We start from the raw sequence: 20,605 nt of genomic DNA on the forward strand, positions 1-20,605 counted from the left end.
TGCTGTAGCATCCCCTGCCTTCAAGAGGCTTCCATCAGATACAGCAGTTACAGTTTGATTCAACGGTTCTCAGCATCCCCACGGTACAAAATTATCCTCCGCCCCCTCCCATATGCCTACACGTGTGCGCTGGCTGCCACGTGCCCTCGAGCCTGCTCGAGTTGCCAGGCACGTGGCGGGGCATCGCCCCCTCCCCCCCGCCCGCAACTGCCTGGGGAGGGGGGCGCTCGCGAGCCCCCCCCCTCCCAAGAGCTGCGGGGCGGGGCGAACGCGCGCCGCCGCTGTTACCTGGCAACCAGGCCAATCTCCCAGCAACCGGGGACGCGGGGCTGCCACAGGCCCCTGCCGGGCACGCGTGGCGCCGAGCGCGGGGGCTGCGGGGTTCCCGCCATGGGCGGCCTCAGCGCTTCCGCCGCCTTCCGGGAGCATCTCCGCCGGCTGTGCCTGGGGGAATTCCCCTGCGGCGTCGGCAGCTGGGTGAGGGCTGTTGCCGGGGGCCCCCTGGGCCCGGCCAGCGGCAGCGGGAGGCCTGGGCTCGCCCGCACCCCAGCCCGGGGTCACGGTCTCTCCCCCCCACACACCCGGGGCTCCAGCGGGGTCCGCAGGAAGGTTGGGGGGGGGGGGAGTTGGCAGCGCCCCACTCTCGTTTGCTGAGGCGCCAGTGGGGGGCAGTGAGGCCGGGAGCTCCTGCCCAGGACATGGGGATGCCGCTGGGGCTTGCACAAGGGGCCACAGCCCGCGAGTGGCTTTGCGGCTTGGCTTGCAGAGCCCCTGCACTGAGGAGCGGGCAGTCTAAGTAGCCGCAGCATCCTCTCCGGCTGCCACAAAGCCAGGCCAGCATGTTACCTGTGTCAAAGGCTCTCACCTGCCCAGGGCCCTGTGGTGCTGGGACCCAACCGTGCAAAGAACTATGGGGTGCTGCAAAGGACCCTTAGGGCCAAATATCCTGCAGGCTATATGCCCAAGGAGCCAGGATCAGCCCTATGGCACTTGGAGGCCTATGAGGCTATAGAGGCTGGGAATGGACTTGAGACACCTCAGATGATTTCAATTCGCTTTTTTAAAAAGGCCAGCCCTTTTATCCCCAAAAGTCAGGGCCTGCCAGGCCCAGAGGTCCAGACATTCTCAGTCTGCTGAGACATTCCTCTGTATGTGCATTCTTCCCTCCACCAATCCCTATGTAGAACAGGTCCCGTTTCAAATTAAGGAAAAGGAAACCTGGAGGAAATGCAGTCCAGAGAGAGGAAGAGGCAGGCACAGCCCAGCACCAGGAAATTGAAACTCCCAATGAAGAGAGCCCGCAGACCTTAATGGAATTTGTGAGCAGCCAAGACTCCCCCTGGGCTCTGCCACCTGACTGCAGCCCGGAGGACCAGCACCTGAGGGAGCTGGCAGTACAATCACCGCAGCTCATCCGGGACAACTTCATCTTTTTGTTCTACAGGTCCTTAAGGATAGTGGATAGAGGAGTGAGTTCAATAATGGAGCTCTTCACTGTTGTTAAAATGTAGAGAAAGGCTGAGTGCAAGATTGGGAGCCAAGAACTGCTTTGTTGTAATCTTAGCGTGGACACTGCCACCCTCTGTGCTCTTGGCCAAGTCATGTAGCCTTTTCTACATCAGATCCCCATATATAAATTAGATGCTATTATGTTCCTGTCTCACGGGAGAGCTGTAAGGATTTAATGGTTAATGTTCAAATGATGCTAAAGGTGCTGGAGCTAGGGGGAGTGGCACATCCCTTGGCTTGAAGTGATTTCCACCATACAGTATTTACAGTTTTGTTCGGTTGCGTTCTCTGCCTGGTGTGAGTATTGAGGATTACATCCGGTTTTCACAGATTTGTGCTCTAATGACATGCTCCTATAATATTCCTGTTCAGTTTTGATTTTTAGAAGATAGTAATCTTTTTGCGATGGGCATGGTGTAAAAATTACATCTCACAAGAGTTTTCCAGAAATAAAGTTATCTGTAACTTTCTTATAGTTTTCAAACATTTCCCAGTGAGGTTAGCTAATCCATCTCAACAGTGGTGGTGATTGTTTTCCCATCCTATTTATTTATCTTTTAAGAAAGTCAAGGCTGTAATGGTGGACCTGAAAAAAGCACCTCTTTTCAGAATAGCATTTAAGAACACTCTTAACTGTAAGCATGCACTTGTATCCCATTGAATTCACTAGGAATTTTAAGCACATGTTTAAATGCTGCCCTGAAAATGAATGGGTTTAAACACGTGCTTACAGACTTTTCTGAAACAAGGCTTAAGTGGTGTTAGACATGTTGTCTAAATACTCACTAGCACTTGGCAGAAGGGACTGAGAGGCAGGATCTGTCTCCTGGTCAGATTCTCAATTAAACTCTGTGGAATGAAAGTGCCCTCTCCAGCTATAGATACTGGCTACATTCTGTCCATACTGAGCCCCCTGAACTTTGGTTGTATGGCTGCCTGTTCCACAGGGAAGAAACACCTCTAGGTATCCTTTTACCTCATTCACTCTCCACCTCATTCCAGCTTTCATCGGAACCATTTGCTCTTTTTCCTCAGTCACATATCTCTTGCTCCCTCTCCTGCCACCTTATATACCTCTGAGAATTATTTTAGGAGCTCTAGGGCCTGAGCACCCAAAGTCTCCAATGAAAATAAAGGGAGCTGCAGGTGACTAGTGCCTTTCAAAATCAAAATATGGATGTGAAAATATGGTACAGGTGGTACAAAATATGGGTGTGATCTTCCAACTTTTATTCAGGTAAAACAAATGTACTTAGGGACTTAGAGACTATAATCAAGCAACCTGGAAATCAGATCAAAATCTCCTCTAGTAACCAATGGGAGTTTTGCCTTTGTGCGGTCTGCAGACTCAGACGTTAATGTGCTTTAGAGTGTGTCTAGACTACATGCCTCCGTCGACGGAGGCATGTAGATTAGCCAGATCGGCAAAGGGAAATGAAGCCGTGATTAAAATAATCGCGGCTTCATTTAAATTTAAATGGCTGCCCCGCTCTGCCGATCAGCTGTTTGTCGGCAGATCGGGGGAGTGTGGTCGTGCTGCGCCGACAAAGAAGCCTTTCTTGATCGGCACAGGTAAACCTGGTTTCACGAGGCATACCTGTGCCGATCAAGAAAGGCTTCTTTGTCGGCGCGGCGCGTCCAGACTGCCCCGATCTGCAGACAAACAGCTGATTGGCAGAGCGGGGCAGCCATTTAAATTTAAATGAAGCCGCGATTATTTTAATCACGGCTTCATTTCCCTCTGCCGATCTGGCTAATCTACATGCCTCCGTCGACGGAGGCATGTAGTTTAGACGTACCCTTAGTGCCATGCTAAGACACATGTGGACTTACAGACAGCTGACTGAAGGTGGATATTAATCTCTTTCCAGGTAAATGAAGTTGATGAACATTTGTTGAAGTTTCATAACCTGGAAGAACTCGTACTCAGTGCCAATCAAATCAGCAAAATAAACTCCGCCCATCTTCCTCGAACACTGAAGGTAAATAAGCAGGAACCTGACCCTTTTTTTGGGGGATGAGACAGGGAAGGTGTGTCAAGATGACTATCTCTTTTGCCTTAGGACAGATTGAATGAACCTTAGTGGGCTACAGCAGAAGCAATACATAGATAAAGAAAATTATCACCCTATAGAATGTTATTTCCCTTCCCCCAACAATCCTGCTCCTTCTTTCCCTTGCAGGTCTTAGAGCTCTGTGGCAATGAGATTGTCGGTTTGCAGGATCTATGTTCTCACCCACCTCCAAAGCTCCAGCATTTGGGGCTGGGCTACAACAGGCTGCTGGGCTCCTCAGAAGATAAATATCTCACTGCAGACTTCTGGTAACTACCAGCCTTAAAGAAGGACCATAGCATAACAGCCTAATGCTGTCATAATCTCATAATATCCTTTATAAACCTGGTGGACCTAAACTAAACTTTATTCAAGTAAAACCTTATTGCAGTAGGCTTTTTGGGGCCCGTTACATTAAAGCCACAGGTTTGTGCATGTTATCATGGAATTATCTGTCCCTTCTCCAGTAATGTACTTCCTCTATTGTCAACTATGTAAAGCTGTCCCCACCCTGAGAAGCTACATATGCTAGTTCAAAGTGGATTCTCCAGGGCCCAACAGATGAAGAAAGGACTTTTGGATAAATAGCCTGGTTTTAATCTGGCTCAGAGCCCTTTCTGATCCAGAGGAGTGCACTGAATTATCTGAGAGACAGAGGTGAAAGTAAGTGGTGTGCCCTGGTGTGCAGCTCTGGCAAGAGCTGGCTGAGCTGCAGCAAAAGTCAGCAGGGACCTATTTAAAGAGCTGGCAGGGACCTGGGTTGCAATAAGACAGTGCCTATAAGAAATTTTTAAGTTACCTACACTGCTGCTTAGAGATGAAATATTTCAGGGCTTAAGCTATGCACAAACAGACAAGTTAGGAACCAGCCTCCCTCCTGTGTGGGTTATTTGTAATTATCCACTAATTATGTATTTTCCTCTGAAGAAGTTGATTCTGGCCACTGTCAGAGACAGGATATGGGACTGGTGGAGCATGGCTCTGATTCTATGGCCATTCCTCCTATGTTCCTGGTTCAATCTGCATTTTCCAAGGGATGCATCCTGAAGTCTTTAATAAATCTTGCCTGAATAAGGGCCTATGGCTTACACCCAGAGCTAGGGAAGGATACTGTATGCTTGCTAATTGTTCTGTATTTCAGTAGCATGGTGATGATGACTGTTCCAGTTCAGGATTTTGTCAGTAGCATATCAAGAATATTAACTTATGGGCATAGTCCCTTGTAAGATGGGTGATTGTGTGGCCACTTAGGAGAGATTCCAGTGCTGTCCAATGGATTAGCAGAGCACCAATTGCTAGGTTTTGGTTTCTACTGGTGGTGCTCATTGGCACATCTTGGTGCATGTAAAAACAATTTATTCTGCACATGGATGGAAAAGTTTAGAGGGAACATTGCTTGTGGGTTCTCAGTGTGAATCCATCTTAGTTGCAAATTGTTGCCATACAGTGGCCCAAGAAAAACGCATAGGGCTCATGGATTTCAAGAAGATCTTTGTTTAGATATCAGGCTGGGCCAAATATACAGACCTGAATGTTACTTGTTAGACACCCTCATACTGTTCTGTTCTTTTTTAGGCCAAATCTTCTCTCTCTTGACCTAAGTTTTAATAATTTTACGGATCTGTTGGGCATAGTTGCTAAACTGGACACTCTGCAGCAGCTCAGAATGCTTGTGCTGCAGGGAAATCCGCTAGTGCTCATGCCTGGCTACCGAGGTTTTGTAATAGATAGCCTGCCCAAACTCTGCATACTGGATGACAGGAACATATCGCCCGATGAGAAGCATAAGTTCCATGGTCTATCTAGCAAGCCAGGTGAGACTTTATTTTGTAAATATCTCCATAATCTCTCTCTTTTTAAAAAAAGTCAGTTTGGAGTAGTGGGTTGAGCATGGGTGTGGGAGTCAGGAGTCCTCAGTTCTAATTCTAGATCCACTGACGGCTTCCTGTTTTATGGTGATCAGTTCCCCCTTCTCTCTGCCTTAACGTACTCATCTGTAAATGAGGATAGTTGTTCCCATAGACCCACCTCGTGTAGATGGGCTGTGAGGATTAATTAACTGATGTCTAATTGTAAATATTTGTAAGTGCTAAGCATGATCATTCTGTTTTTTAATTCCATTACACATGAAGGCTCTTGATGTATCACATAAACTGTCCCTAAATTCTCACATTTTGGCAAGATTAAAGATGGCTGACAAAACTTTGTATAACCAGTTACTTCTTTTGGCTTTGTATAACCGTTTACCTTTTGTAAAATGGGGAGAATGATATTTGTTGACCTCCTGTGTAAAGTGCTTTGAGAATTACAGATGATGAAAGGCACTATGCAAGAGCAAGGCAGTCTTCATTATTCGTGTTATTTCTCTATATTCCTGGGTCAAGAATCTAGCTGGATAGTGCATGCACAACTTACATTGATACCAGGTTTCATGGTGATAAACTTCAAAACTGAAGAGACAGAGAATTTGGTCTTGATCTGTTAATCAGACACTCAGATTTGCAGTTCTTGGATTTCAGCTCTCTAGCCCAATTGTGATATAATCCTACTCCCCTCTCTTTGTGACAGCATTTTTTTGCCATCTAAGGAAGGCACTGTCTCCAGTTCTGCATTATGGTCTCCCTGCAAGGGAAATAAGATCCGCTGGGCTGAGCATGAGCAAGCCCGTATTGCACAGATTTGTGTTTGATTTTAGATCTGGCCATTGCCAATCAAGGTTGCTGTTCTATGCTGGTGCCTTGATTCAAGAAAATGTGTTTACACACATTTAACTTTCAGCATGCAAATAATTAAGTATGTACTTAAATCCCATTGATTGTGTTTCAAGTCAGATGTTTGGAAGGTTTCTTCAGAAGAAAGTCCCTCGTTAAGGCTCCTGTTCAGGACAGAACTGGACTTGCTTTCCTGAATGAGGGCTTAGAAATCTACAATACAGCTGTGAAGGCAGCAAGCCCATCACCTGAGGAAAAGGAACTCTTTGCATGGCTTTTGAGTGACCCCATGTGGCCAGTGGTTGCCTTGGCATTAATGGATCAGGAACCACATTGGATGCTCCTTGCTGGAATAGTGTATTTGCTGAAGTTGGCTTGGTTTATACCTTGCTAGATCAGATGTGTCTACACTTGCTGCAGTCACATCTCTCAACCGCAGTGTAGATAACACCTCAGAGGATTCCCCCCTGCCAAACAGCCCTCCACTAAAATATCTGACCCCTTCATTTCCTAACTCACTTTGCAACAGTATCTCAAATTCCATCCCAGAGAATGTATATTGTAACTTGGTGGCTGGATTGTCTTCTTCTTAGATCTCATTGTGAATAAAGCACAACTGGTGGTGAGTGTTGGGAAAATCAAAGGTGTCCCCAACCCCATCAAACCAGAGGAGCTGGAAAGCAGCCCAGAGTTTCCATTGATCACTTACAGCTACTATGTGACATACGAGTTTGTGGAGAGGGAAAATGCCGAAGACACCAACAGCGCTGAGGTCTGTTTTAAAGTCTAAATAAAGGGAACAAGCAGGTGGTTGGTAAAGGTGAATCACAAGCCTTTCACCTCCAGGTTTTTGGTGTTTCACAGCCCAGGTTATTAGTGACTGAAAGTTGTTAGTTCACCAGTATGAAGTGAGTTTGTCGTATTCTCAGTGGCCATCAGCATTACAAAAAACACGTCCCTGCAACTGGCTTCCTACAGGAGGTTGCAGCAAAGGACTAAGTTGGTCTTGGAAACTAACTTCCCCTTTCACCTGGGGAATGTGCACAGCTGTAGGTGCTTCAGGGACCAGTTAAGGGAGGACAGTGTTGCCAGCTCTTCAGAGTTTTATCATGAATTATTTCATATTTGATGTTTTTCTTAAAATTCTGAACTCTGAAGCCATGTGAATACATCAGAATCTCCGCTTTCATTTTAAAAGTAAATTGCTAGTTTCATAGCTATGGAGATAAGGAGGGAACTCTCGAGATTAAAAGGCCAAATGGCAAACAACACTTTCAAATGTATTTGTATTATTTTAAAAAACTCACAATATGGGCACAGACATATGCTGCAAAGGCAATATTTATGTGTCACTATCTTCTGTCTGAGATCAGTCCTGTATGTCCTTGCCTCCATGCACTCTGTTCTTGCAGTGAACAGTAGTATCCTGCACAGAAGGATGTGGTTATGTACTTAAATTTGCAGACTCACTGACTACAGTAGATGTGATCACCAGAGTCACCACTGTTGACCATGGCTTCCGATGTTGCTTCCATGTTTCTTATGATGGGGAAAGTCTTTAGAATGGCATTTCAGAAGTGCTTGGGTATATCCAACCTGTCTCTGTGTGCAGCATAGTACTAAATTTGGCCCCTTTTACTGATGCCTTTGAAGCTTTTCTGTTACAGATCCATCAGAATCAAACGGTGGCAATACCAAGTCCTGGGAGTCCACCAGAGAATGATGACCAAGGAGGATCGGCATTACCAGATGTGTCTTCTCCGCTTAAAACAGAGCCTCCGGCAAACAGGGGTACCACAGAATTGAGAACTTATTTCTTTAACCTGAATTTGGTGTGTTTGTTTATCAGTCTCCTTGGAATGTCATCAAATGCTGCATTGAAATAAGTTGCCATCAACAGGTCTCTTGTAATGAATGGTCCTGCAGCACCTTAGAGACTAACAAAAAAATAATATAATGAGTTTCATGGGCATAACCGACTTCTTCAGATGAGAAATATCATCTGGTAATGTCTCTGGTAATGTAGAATCATAGAGGTGGAAGAGATCTCAGGAAGTCATCAAATGCAGCCTCCTGCCCAAGGCAGGACCAATCCCAACTAAATCAACCCAGCCAGGGCTTTGTAGGTAATAGCTTGATCCATTATCAAGACCATGCCACTTAATAATTGTTCTCCAGCAAGACTTTTGGTCTAGGATGGATACTGCTCTCCAGATAAGTACAGTGAATACAAATCAGGTTCTGGGGCTTATACTTTGCAAGTGATTGCCTCAAATATGTAATTTCATTTGGTGTGATAATTACAGTATTAAAAATCATAGATCACAGCTTTACTCTGTGATTGTACAAAACCCCAGAAGCCCAGTGTGAAATAAAACTACCCAAATAAAAAAGGCCATTTAGGCTCTGTCTACACTGCACAGTTATTTCAGAATAAGCTATTCTGGAATAGTTATTCCAAAATGGCTTATTTCGAAATAGCACATCTACACTACAGGGAAGCCTCAAAATTAATCCGAGGCAGGCTTCCCTAATGAAGACATGCTATCTTGTTTTAGAGCCCCAGGTGGAATAACAGAATGGCCCTGGTGAGGGGCTATTTTGAAATAGCAGAAGTGGAGCATCTACACTATCTATTAGTGTTAATCTTCATAGAATGAGGTTTACAGATGTCGGAATAAACTGTCCGTTATTTCAAAATGGTTAGACACTTGTGTAGTTATTTCGGAATAACGGCCGTTATTCTGAAATAACTTTGATGTGTAGACACACCCATACTGATCTAACCAGAATTTCAGGAATTTACAAAAGAATTGAAGCTGATGTACTTGAATGACAAAATATCAACATATGTATTCAGTTGTCAGTGCCTTATTTCTACAGTGTTGTTTCAGTACTTAAAAGGATACAGGACTCAAATCTGCAAGGAGGGAATGTGGGCTGCTGCAAGTAGTTAAAGGGATTAGTCATAAGAGCTAGTGCCATACCTTGGAGCAGAAGTTTGCAAAATCAAGCCCTTGTTTTGTATAACATCATACAGACTGTGTGTTACAGAATAAATGCAGGGTCCAATCCTGGATCTGTTTTGTGCATGCAGCTCCTACTGAAGTCAGTGAGTGTTCTTTGCAGGGAGTGATTTATTGGATTCAAAGTCACAAAGTTAAAGTAAACACTATTAAAGGTTTACTAAGTGAAACTAAGAGGCAAAGGTAAGGGAGATAAGAGCTGAGATGTCCTAGGAGACAGAGAGTCCTTGAAGCAGAGAGTCAAGGGGGCTCTCACAGGTGGCAGGAGCTGCAGAAGAGGAATCATCCTGTGAAAAGCCAGAAGGGGAGGCTAATGCAAGATGAATGAGGTAAAGGAGAGAGGGAGAAGATTCTTGATATAGGCTGGAAAAAAGCATGAGGAGTCCTTTAAATATTGTAGCAAGTCGGTAGTTTTGAACTGAGTCCAGCCATTATTGGGGGGCAAACAGGGTTATTTTAAGATTGTGTACAGGGGTAGTACTGTGGTTTAAGTGAGAACTTGACAATAACTCTTCCCCTTAAAATGCTTTTGTCCCTGCCTGGCTTCTGACACACTCACTCGCTCACATGTTACTACCACAACTGCTTCAGTAGCTTGAAAGTGACTTGAGGCAACTAGCTGAGTACCCAGAAGTGCATCTCACCAGAGACTCCTCATCTTTGCCTGGTTACAGGATTTCTCTTGTCTCCTGAACTCAGCTCTTTTGCATCTCAGACAGTATTGCATGGGATGCTCTGTTTATTTATAAATTGTATTCTCCTGAAATTGCCCCAAAGGGTGAGTTTGTTTGTTGTAGCCAGACTGGACTTAAAACAGTGGGCCAAATTCAGCCCTAGCGTAAGACTACTGTCTACTGGCTGTAATGGAGCTGTACTTAATGGCTGTAGCCAGCTGGTCCTGTGGTGGGATCTCACCAGAGCAAGCATGCTAGTTTGGTGGGTCTCAAAGTCTGGCCAGAGTCCACATCACTAACAAAAACATCCACAATTGGGATTCATGCTGGCAGGCCGAGCTGGACATCCATGGATTGAATGAATAATGGAAACTCCACTCCCTCCTACTGATGGTTCCAGAGCAGAGAAGTCTGGGGGTGAGGTAATACTGCCCTCTGCAGGCACAGCTGAGATGCCAGGGAAAGACAAGGTGGTCCTCACTGCTCCTTTTGTGTTTTCTCATTTAGCGAACAAGCATCTCACCATTCGGAAATCCTGGGCGGAGACCATGGATTGTAATCACAGGAAAGAACACATCACTGGGGATTTAGTGGAACTGAAAGCCTTCCTGATGGCTGGGACCACCATCACTGTTGTAGAGGAAAAGGTAAATGTTTGGCACGCTCGGGGGAAGAGGGACACAGTTTGGCTGGGAGGGAAACGAGGTTTCCAAAAGCCTGACAATAATGCCAACATGCCCTTGCATTTGCATCTCTTTAATTCCAATGTAACAAACTGAGAGCCCATCTGCTGTTTGCTGCCCAAACACTGCAGCGGAAGAACCAGACTGTTCTGTCTTGCTAGGTGCTTTCCTGGCCTGTGGCTGCAGCTCAGACTGAAGATGCAGGAAAGAAGGGGAAAGCAGAGAAGGGGAAGGCAGATAAGGGAAAGGCTGAGAAGGGGAAGCCAAAGGATGGTGGCAAGGTAATAATAAAGATGGGCAGGGAGGATGTTATTATTGTGAAGACTGATTAAAGGGGCTAAGTAAACCCACACAAAGATTAAGGCAGTGTGGCTTACGGGCACAGTTCGCTTTTAATTAACCGGCGAGTCTGTTCAGCATGCCAGTGACAAGCTACACCTACACCGACCCTTGTCAGAGATGCAGGGGGGCATCTGCAGCTACTTCATATGATGCAGACGGTTGCAGAGAGGCTTCATTAAAAGAATCAAATGGAAAAATATCTACGTGAGCTGTAACAGAACAATGTTTATTTCTCTATTCCCAAGGGGCTTTGTTCAGTTCAGTTTGTTCCCCCAAACCCTAAGCACTTGGTCTCTTGCCTGATCTGTGCCAAGTAATAATCAGGGCTTTAGTTTCTATGAGAAGCCTCCCACTTACTCCTAAAGTTCTTGTCTGGGTATCAAGCCCCCTAGACTCAGATAGAGATATTTGATGCAGCCATTTTTCTCAATCTTCATTCTGGAGGCAGGTGGGAGTGGTTATAGTGACACGTCTTAGCCTGGACTGGGTTCCCATCTGGCTGTGTCATCAAGATAGTCTGATGTCTGATGAATGGACCATGATCTTAAGATGTGTGATGCTTGGACGTGCTCCAATCCATGTTGTGCAGGGAGACAAGCAAAAAAAGAAAAAGGAAAGCCCCATCGAACTGCGCAGTGACCCGCCTTTCTTGAGAAGCCTGGGATCTGGGAATGTGAACCTTGAGAGCCTCTTAACAGGTGACCAGCTTGTAGCCGTGGTGTGTGACTTTGGGATTCTCATCACTGAGGAAACAACTCAGCCATCATCTCCTAAGGAGAAGGTACCAGCCACTTTAGCATTAGTGGCGACTCCTACACCCAGCTAATAAGGCAAAGGAAAAGACACTACCCTTGCAAGGGATGAATGCTTTCCGTTGCTGCCCACAGGAGCACACTGCATGTGTGAGTCTGTGCATTGGCCCTGTCTTGTGGGACACTCCATAAGACTGGATGTGTTTCACGGGGAGCAAATCTTGGCCTGAGTTGAGGGAGAGACCCGGAGAGGGAGCAGAAGTAGAACCTTGCCACTGGGCACAGAACACAGAATCTCAGCTGGGCTCAGAAGGCTGTTGCATGGGAAGCTTCTCCTTATTGCAAAGTCAGTTCCATAAGGAAGGGCAGCAGGCGCTCGGGCCCTTGGAAAGACGAATAATTTTTATACTGGAGATGAGATTATACTACACACAGGCTCTCTGAATGATCTTGTCAACATAAAGCCAAGCTGGTCCATATGCTTGTGCCAGCCCAATATGGCCAGTGGTCCATGAAGCCTATAGCTCTCTGGAGCACTGACCCATGCCCGATGCTTCAGAAGAATGGGGAAAAGCCCTTATACTCCACATGGGACAATTTTACCAATGAAATGTGCTGCATAAAATCTTGGTGGTGGTATTATTAATATGGTCTTATGGCAAAGAAGAACTGATCTGTTTCATCTCCTTTCCATACACTGAAATCATTTACTCACATCCTTTCTTGCATTGGTCTGAGGCATAAGATTAGACTCTGTGGATGTTCTGGGGCGGGAGCACCCACAGAAAAAAATATTAGTGCCAGATTCTCCCTCCCTTGTGTTTCCCACCTGCTAGCAACCCCTCAAATTAACTCCTCCCCCTCCCAGGGTGCCTAATATCCACTGCAATCAGCTGTTTTACAGCATACAGAAGGCTCTGGAAGGAAGGGGGAGGAGCAGGGATGGGGCATGGTCGGGGGAGGAAGCAGAAAGAGGTGGGGTGGAGTGAGGAAAGAGCATGGGACGGAAAAGGGGCAGAAAGACGCAGGCAGGGGCTTGGAAGAAGGAATCAAGTGGGGTTGGGACCTAGGACAGAGCAAGGATTTGAGCACACCCTGAGCCTGGAGGAAGCTGGTGCCTATGCTCCTAAGTAGGATATAAATCCTAAAGAGCTGCTGAGCTACAAAATATTCCCTTTGTAGAGTGGCTCTGACATTTCCTGTTTTCTGACATTCTCTCTCTTGTTTCTGAGTACAGGGCTCTTTGCTGAGCTCTTCTGCTGATTAGTGACATTTAAATCCTAATCCTCTGCTTGTGACATAACCCAGCAGTGTGAAATAGTTATGATGCCCCAGTGGGGACATTGTGACTTCAGGGCTAAACTTTGCCTTGTGCAAGCTGCTGAGAAGCCTTCCCCACTTCTTTTCCCTAGGACAGTAAGAAGAGCAAAGACAAGAACAAAAAAACCAAAACAGAGGGAGAAAGTCCTACAAACCAGAAAACCACAGTGGCTGCCAAAGGTAATGAAAGAGGTAGAGTTGTCTAAGCTGTCAGCCTTCAGGAAGGGGCTGCCTCATTGAAATTCAATGAGGAAGGCAGTGCCAGCATCCTCCATCCATCCAGCTATAGGTTGCACGCAAGCATCTGAATAGCACTAATTCAGCAAGGAATTTAAACACATTCCTAATTTTAAGCTCATGAATAGGTCTATTCACCTCACTGGGAATATATGTGTGCTTAAAGTTAGACACATGCTTTGTTCAGCTGGTGCGTACAAGATGTATGTGTGTTCAGGGCCTGGCTTGTGTTATCTTGTCCGATAGGGGTGTTCTGTCTGGTAATAACATAGCACAAGGGTCGGCAACCTTTTCAAACCAAAGAGCTAAACTATATCAAAATTCAGAACAGGTGGTCAGAAAAAAGCCGTATAAGAATGCCCATATGCATGACTAAAAATATACAACTTAATAATATTGATAATTGACATGATGATTAATAATAACATAAATGAAACATACTCACAGACTTTATTTAATGAGATTTCTGCAGCTGCATCTTTTCGCACATTTCTTTGAAGTTTCCATCACAACTGGTCAAATCCAGCTTCATGCACTCATTCAAGCTGTCTTCTGTCAATCTAATGGCAGGAGGCTGATGACTTGAGGTGCAGGAGTTGGGGTGCATGAGAGGCTCAGGGCAGGAGATTGGGGTGTACGGTGGATTCAAGGCATAAGGTTGGGATGTGTGGGGGTTCAGGAGTGCTATGGCAAGCGACTGTGGATATGGGGGTGCATGAGTTTGGGAATGCAGGGGTGTGAGGGGCTCGGATCAGGGGATTCGAGTGTATGATGGACTCAGGATTGGTGTGTGTGAGGGTGCAGGAGTGTTATGATGCTGAAGCTAGATAGGGACTGGGCCCCAATTGGGGGCTTCTTAGCCAAGTTTCATTTTTAAATACAGTAAAGTATGTTCAACACAAAAGGTTTCAAAATTGTCTTTATTTATGACAGTGGTGGGAAACCTTTTTTGGGTCGGGGGCCACTAACCCACAGAAAAATCAGTCAGGGACCACACAAGTGGGAAGCAAAATAAAAAACCCTCAAAAAACTCCCAACCCTCACTCATATGACCCCCAACCGAAATACCTCACTCGCGTGGTGCTCCAGTCCCTATAGTGTCGGGAGGAACAGGGAAGACTGAGGTTTAAGGCCTCAGGCCAAATTTACTCTTCTGGGCTTCCAGGGATAGTGGATTTTTGGGGGCCCCCAGTGCAGAGTGTGCAGGACAGGGCTGCCAGTGAATGGTATAGGGATGAGAGTACAGGTCAGGGCGGGAGCTGGAGTGTAGGAGGGGATGAGGGTACGAGGTCTGCCCATGGGGCAGGCTGCGTGGCCAGCGGGCAGAAGCAGGCTGGTGGCTGACTGCCTGGCCAGGGGGCCAAGAGTACCTGGCCAAGGGATGTCTGGCCAAGGGGCAGAGGATTTTTTGGCCAAGGGCAGGCTGTCTGGCTGGGGGGATGAGTAAGGCGAGGTGTGGGCATGAGGAGCTGGGGAGGCACTTGTTTTCACATGGCAGAGCAGGTACAATGTAAAATGCTTCCTGCTGCTCCCATTCCCCGGAAGCCTCTGAGAAAGGTTTGCAAGGGACGTCTGCAGAAAGTGTGTTGCGGTGGAACAAATTAGCACTGCTCATGGAGCCACAACTGGTTCCGAGTTTCCACACTGAGAGGAAGGAAAACGCTGTCATGCCAAGCCATGTTTAGCTCTGCTTGTTCCCTGAGTGCTGCATCTGCCAGGAGGCTTGGGGCTTTCTCCTCCTGCACTCCTCATCCTCAGGAAGCCAGTTCTTGAAAGATGGAACCATCTTTGCAGAGGGCTGTAAGGTTGTAGCACCAGCGCTGGCTCCCTACTGCAGGGGAAGCAAGGGGGGGGCTGAGTTGGGGCTCCCTAGTGAGTCATGTTTGGCTTACGAACCAAAGGTTGCCGACCCCAACATTGCATATACTAGCACTTAGCCATTTCATAGTATTTTTTCATCTGCAGATCTCAACACACTTAGCAAAGGTAATACGTATCAGGGCCCAGAGAGTGGAAGTGGCTTGATCACACTCACATAATGAGCCCATGGCAGAGCCAGGAATAGAATCCAAGTCCCTTAATTCAGTGGTTACCAACCTTTCTTATACCACAGACTGGCAAACTCATTCAAAAACTGTTGGCACTGGAATATTTGAATATTCATTATGGTAATTTTAGCCCATGGTATATCAAGCAAATCAAAGGACATGATGGCTAACAATAATTTGAAAAAAGTGCACACACATATTTTTAAAAAGCAATAAAATAGTTGCTAATACTTGTTAAAGAGTATACTCCACTCTAAAACTTTTGCCTTAATTGCACCAGAATTAAAGAGGCAGTAGTAACAGGTCTGACAGGGCTGACACATTCAGCACATTTATATTTTCTTATGCACTTAATAATGCATAATGTGTGTACCTGCTAGCTGGGAGCCGCTGGAGGCCAAGGTGAGGCTTCCGCTGAGCAGGGAGGGAGGAGAACGGAGTCACAGGAACAGCTGCTCTGGATGAGATGCTTGGCCTTGCCAGCTGGGGCAGCCACTCTATATGTGGTGCTCAGCCCAGTAGGGACAGCCTCACCATGGTCCCGGCTCCAGCCGCAGCACACCCAGCTTCTAGCTGCCTCACTCACCCTGAGGAAGGAAGTGCACAGGAAGGGAATTCCCTGGGAACCCCAGGGGGCAGAATTAAATAAAAGCTGGGGGTGTGGCCTGGCAAGCCACTGCAGCCCATCAGACGGGTTCATGGCCTGTCTCTGGTCCGCAGTTGGGAACCACTGACCTAAATTGCAGCTCTGTCTCGCCTATTCACTGGACTGCACTATTTTTTGGAGTAAGAGATTGGTCATCAATACTCTTGAGCTAGGTCTACACTGCAGGCTTATTGCACAAGAACTGTTTTGTGCAAGAGTTCTTGTGTAAAAGGTCTTGTGCAAGAGCGCATCCATACTACCCTGTGCTTTTGCACAAGAGATGTGCTTTTGCACAAGAACGTCCATGGCAGTGTGGACTTTCTCTTGTGCAACAAAGCCCTCACGGCCATTTTAGCCATAGGCCATTTTAGCCATAAGAGCTCTTGTGCAAGAAGGCTTATTCCTTGTGGGGAGAGGAATAATTCTTGCACAAGGAGCCCTCTGTTCCGACACTTTACTGTAAATTTACTTACGCAAGAACACATGTACAGTGTAGATGCTCCGCAAGCTTTTGCACAAGAACAGTTGTTCTCGCACAAGAAGCCTTCAGTGTAGATGTAGCCTTGGAATTTTGTCCAGCTCTACTGCTGACTGTGTCACCTGAGGAAAGTCACTTAATCCCTCTGTGCCTCAGTTTCTCAGACATGCCCCCATCTGAAAATAAGAAGACAAAGTGAGACTCTTGCTTTTCAATATTTCTGCAGGAGGAGTAGTCTCTTGTCACCTCAGGGTGTCTTTCTGGTTCCCCAATGCTCTTGAGTGTCCCTTGCTGTGATATGTTAGAAGACAGTGCCTCAAGGTGCTCTTTGACCAGTAGCTTGGCCTGCCTGAGAGAGAGTTGTGTGAAAAGATGGTTTCTTGAACCAGCTGTGACATTCATCCCATTGAATGAGATACACATCTGAAACGAGTGTTAAACATTCCTGGAAGGCTCATGCTTCTGGAAGCTGGCTGTCCTGGGTCACCTCCCTAGCAGTCCACTCATCATAAAGCAAGGCTGGGCAAGATGTGGTCCGGGGGCCTGATCCGGCCCGCCTAACACTTTGATCCAGCCACTGGACTACATCTGGCTGCTTTCTATTTATATCCTACTGCCCGTGCCACCAAATTTCCAGGCAGTGGCTCAGGCAAGAGGATCATATTTAAATAGCTCACGTACATGGCGCTATCCTAGAAGGAGCCAGAGACTCAAGGCCTTTAAATAGCTGCAGTAACCGGGTGGCTGCCAGGCAAGGCAATAGCAGCAGGGACAGGAGCCCTTTACTGTGTTTTTAATTCAAAGCCTCCGGCCTCAGACAACATGAGAGGAGGCTAGTCCCCAACCCCACCCCGTAACCACAGCAAAATTCATTAAGTGGCCCCCTGCAAAAATGATTGCCCACCTCTGCCATATAGGGAAGCAGGCCCTGATCACAGCACTAGTCCACCTTGCCTCAGGGCATTTGTAACAAATTCCTAATTTTAAGATCATGAGTAGATCTAGTCACCCTATTGGGATTGTATGTGTGCCTAAAGTTAGGCACATACTTAAGTTCCTTGCTCAATTTGTGCCTAGATAGATAAATACCAGCAGCCTGCCCCTAGTAGGTTGAAGGTTTCCATTGCTTGTTGCTGAAGGTTCATACACAAAGAGATGGTTGTATTTCCACAAGGCAGATCTTGAATTGTATGAGCTCAGAAGAGCTAGTGGAATAAGGTAAGGTAGGATTAGCTGTGTTGTTGTTTTTCCTGGCTGGGAAGACAACTGCCAAGGATTCATGAAAACATGTGCATGTTGTGAATTGTATCCCAAATCATCATGCTGGAAAGTGGGTTGTTCACCATTTGCTATTCTCCAGTTTAAAAAATGTCAGCCATTCAGGAAGCAGTCACTTAATGAAGAGTTAAGTTGTTAGCTACACTCGCAAACACAGTACTAATCAAACCCAGTTAGATGTAATTCACCATAGAATAGAAAGTATAGATCCCATAGATAGAAGATATCTAAGCTCTGTCTATACTACAGTTTCCACTGCTACCACTCTTGGAGCTATCTACACTAGCAGTGAATGACAGCCACAGTGCAGGAGTAGCCACGGTGAACAATTTACTAACAGCCCAGTCTGATATTAGTGTCCATCATCTGTTCAACAAATACTAACAAATAGCAAAAACTATTGTAGAAGTCAGGATCCCTCATCTACATGGGAAAGAGCAAAGTCTTTTCCACAATGAATGATTGGCCCAGACAATGAAAGCTATATTCTCAGCCTGAGGCACATAGGTTAAATTTTACCTCTGAACTCCATGGGCTTTGGAAATTCTGTTTCTATTTCTCTCTTCTGTGATTGATGGATATTGAGTAATTTTCAAACAACAAAGCAAAACTGTATCCAGCTGGACTGAACAACTTAACATATAAGCTAATACTGCTGGATTCTTATCAAGCACATTTTATGTTTCGATTAATCTGTATTAACAAACTGGAATGAATGCAAAAACTTCAGGAACGCATGCAGCATATGCAGAAAATTGGAGCAGTTTAGGGCTGTTTCCTTTATAAGGACAATGACTCACTTTTTTCCTCAGGAAAAGGCAAAAACAAAGAATCTCCTGAAGTGAAGGAATTCCAAGAAATCCAGCCTGTGCCTCTGACAGTAGAATTCCAAGTTCAGCTGATTCAGTGGACAGCCACATCCGATGCCCAGTACCAATAAAGATATGAGAACCATTTGCTTGATGACACAGGTTCATATAATATATGTGCAGCAAAAAAACAGTTGATGAATTGTGGGAAGAATGCTGGTTGCTGAGACTGGCCTTGGACCGGACGGGGAGTGAAGGAAGGGGAAGGAAAAGGGTTCTGGGTGCTTGCTTTGACTAGGGGAATAACTTTGTGAGGTAGTGACTGGAGAATAACACAGAACCTAGAAGGAAGTGTAGGGGAAACTTTCAATTTGCTGTTTATTTCCCTGACAGGCCACATCACCATCTTGGTTTGCCTCAGGTTGTCCTTGGGCTTCATACTGGTCCCCTTTCTTTATCCCCATTTGGCATCTTTTAGGTTTGTGGTGGGAACAGGTTAGCCATATGACCAGCTAATCTGCCTAGTGATGAGAGGCAATTTAACACTGCCTCTCTTGTCACTCAGGGCTGTCCACCAGGAGGCAGCAGTGAGCACTAATGAACTATAGCAAGTGCCCATACAGGAATAGCAGATGTCTTGATGAGCTCATCTCCAGCCCGCTCACCTCTTGGGCTAGCACCTGTATTGTATTGGGGAGGGGGTTCTCTCACACACTCACTGGATAGTGGCTCACTGGCTCTCTAGCCTCACTCAGACCCACATCCAGGACAATGCAGCGAAGAAGAGGAAGAAAGAAGACACCTTACCTGAGAGGATATCAATCCAGGATCCTGCCTTTTCCTCTTGCATCCAGTCCAACACAGCATATTCATCCCTGGCCATCCTGGAGCGGGGTCCCATACTTGTTGATGAGAATGGTACAGTTATAATCCAAATCTCTTTACCTCACCTGCCGTATCATATTGGAGTCCTGGATTCAGGCCCTTAGGCATTAGCAATTGAAGAGTTATATTTTTACCAGGTATTTGTATTGCTGTTAGTCTTGTTTTAGTGTGGGTTTCTGCCTTATTTTCCTGTTTTAATTCCTATTAATAAACTCTGATCTGTTTGCCCCATTCATTGGTGTGTGTTTTTGTTAAGGGTACAAACACCCAATTATGTGTATGTAGCGCCCCCTCTCCACCTGGTTACCTTTTTTTAAAGCCAATCTCCTTTCAGGTTTGGATGGATAGGTCTGGGTCACCCACACAATTTTAATCTTTCTGATTGATGTACTTGGCGGTGCCGCCACCCCCCTCACTCCTTCCTAGCAGGGTCACCAGGGCAGCTTGGGAGGAAAATTCTAGCCCAGGGTAATCCCCACGTATTTACCAGATAGTTGGAGACTCCCAGAAAATAGCACAAACACATACACTATAATAAACACAATTATATTAAACAAGAGACAATTAGAACAGGGTAAAACACTATTTTTAGGGTCACCGGTGCCCAGCAACTGTGAGGTTAGTGTCCCGTTGGTACGCGTACTTTGATGGGGCCCTTGATGACTGTTGACCACAAAATCCTTCTCTGCAGTGGTTTAGCAGTGGGGCTGACTAGGTCCAGTACAGCCCAAAGGACTCACACATGGGAGAAGGCAGTAAATCCCTCCATAGGTTCAGGTCCCTAGAGGCTAGTTCTCAGGGGGAACCCTGCATGCAGGCCTGGGGCTTACTAGCTCCCACACAGCCAGCCCTCCCCTTGCCCTGCTGGCTCCAGACTCACCTCAACAATGGTCTCTCTTTCTCCCTGGGAGGGGCATCTCACTCCCTATGGGTTGCCGGGCAGACTCTGGCCCTGGTAGGGAGGGGGAGCCAAGGCAAACTCAGAGCCTCTCCCTGAGCTGCCAGCAGACAAGGCCCCAGGAATCCAAGTAATCTCCTTGGGGGTTACATGTATTGGGCCAAAAGAGCTGAGTATTTGTGTCCCAGTTGGTGGTTGAAGACTTCACAGTAGGACTTGAATGGCCTTTGAGTGTGGAGTTGGTGGCAGGGCAGA

The 20,605-nt window shown here is 46.3% G+C and overlaps 1 protein-coding gene across 6 annotated transcripts; it reads left to right on the forward strand.

Moving 5' to 3' along the window:
* Positions 1-281: 281 nt before the first annotated feature.
* Positions 282-18,712, forward strand: LRRC43 (leucine rich repeat containing 43). 6 transcript variants are annotated; one of them, XR_012896021.2, is made up of 12 exons: positions 282-477; positions 1,185-1,469; positions 3,381-3,491; positions 3,693-3,832; positions 5,139-5,377; positions 6,868-7,046; positions 7,942-8,065; positions 10,482-10,621; positions 10,819-10,938; positions 11,589-11,697; positions 13,164-13,251; positions 18,571-18,712. XR_012896021.2 is itself a non-coding variant. In XM_075898651.2 (12 exons), exons 1-12 carry the CDS (start codon positions 391-393, stop codon positions 18,696-18,698), a joined length of 1,833 nt encoding a protein of 610 aa, XP_075754766.2. In that variant the 5' UTR covers positions 284-390; the 3' UTR covers positions 18,699-18,712. The 6 variants fall into 6 exon arrangements, 5 of the variants coding, with proteins under 5 accessions (XP_075754769.2, XP_075754770.2, XP_075754767.2 ...); XM_075898651.2 differs by having other exon boundaries at positions 284-477; positions 11,589-11,780; XM_075898653.2 differs by having other exon boundaries at positions 352-477; positions 1,190-1,469; positions 11,589-11,780.
* Positions 18,713-20,605: the final 1,893 nt, after the last annotated feature.

The sequence above is a fragment of the Pelodiscus sinensis genome, chromosome Z, assembly GCF_052426305.1.
Source record: "Pelodiscus sinensis isolate ZL-2025 chromosome Z, ASM5242630v1, whole genome shotgun sequence".
In the NCBI taxonomy this organism is placed as follows: Eukaryota; Metazoa; Chordata; order Testudines; family Trionychidae; genus Pelodiscus; species Pelodiscus sinensis.

What these genes read in the sequence shown, in the direction of transcription:
- LRRC43 (XM_075898651.2), top strand. Translation starts at nt 391, where the DNA reads ATGGGCGGCCTCAGCGCTTCCGCCGCCTTCCGGGAGCATCTCCGCCGG. An exon ending in AGCCAAAGGATGGTGGCAAG is followed by an intron (nt 10,939 to 11,588) that starts GTAATAATAAAG and finishes CATGTTGTGCAG; the next exon opens with GGAGACAAGCAAAAAAAGAA. An exon ending in CATCATCTCCTAAGGAGAAG is followed by an intron (nt 11,781 to 13,163) that starts GTACCAGCCACT and finishes TCTTTTCCCTAG; the next exon opens with GACAGTAAGAAGAGCAAAGA.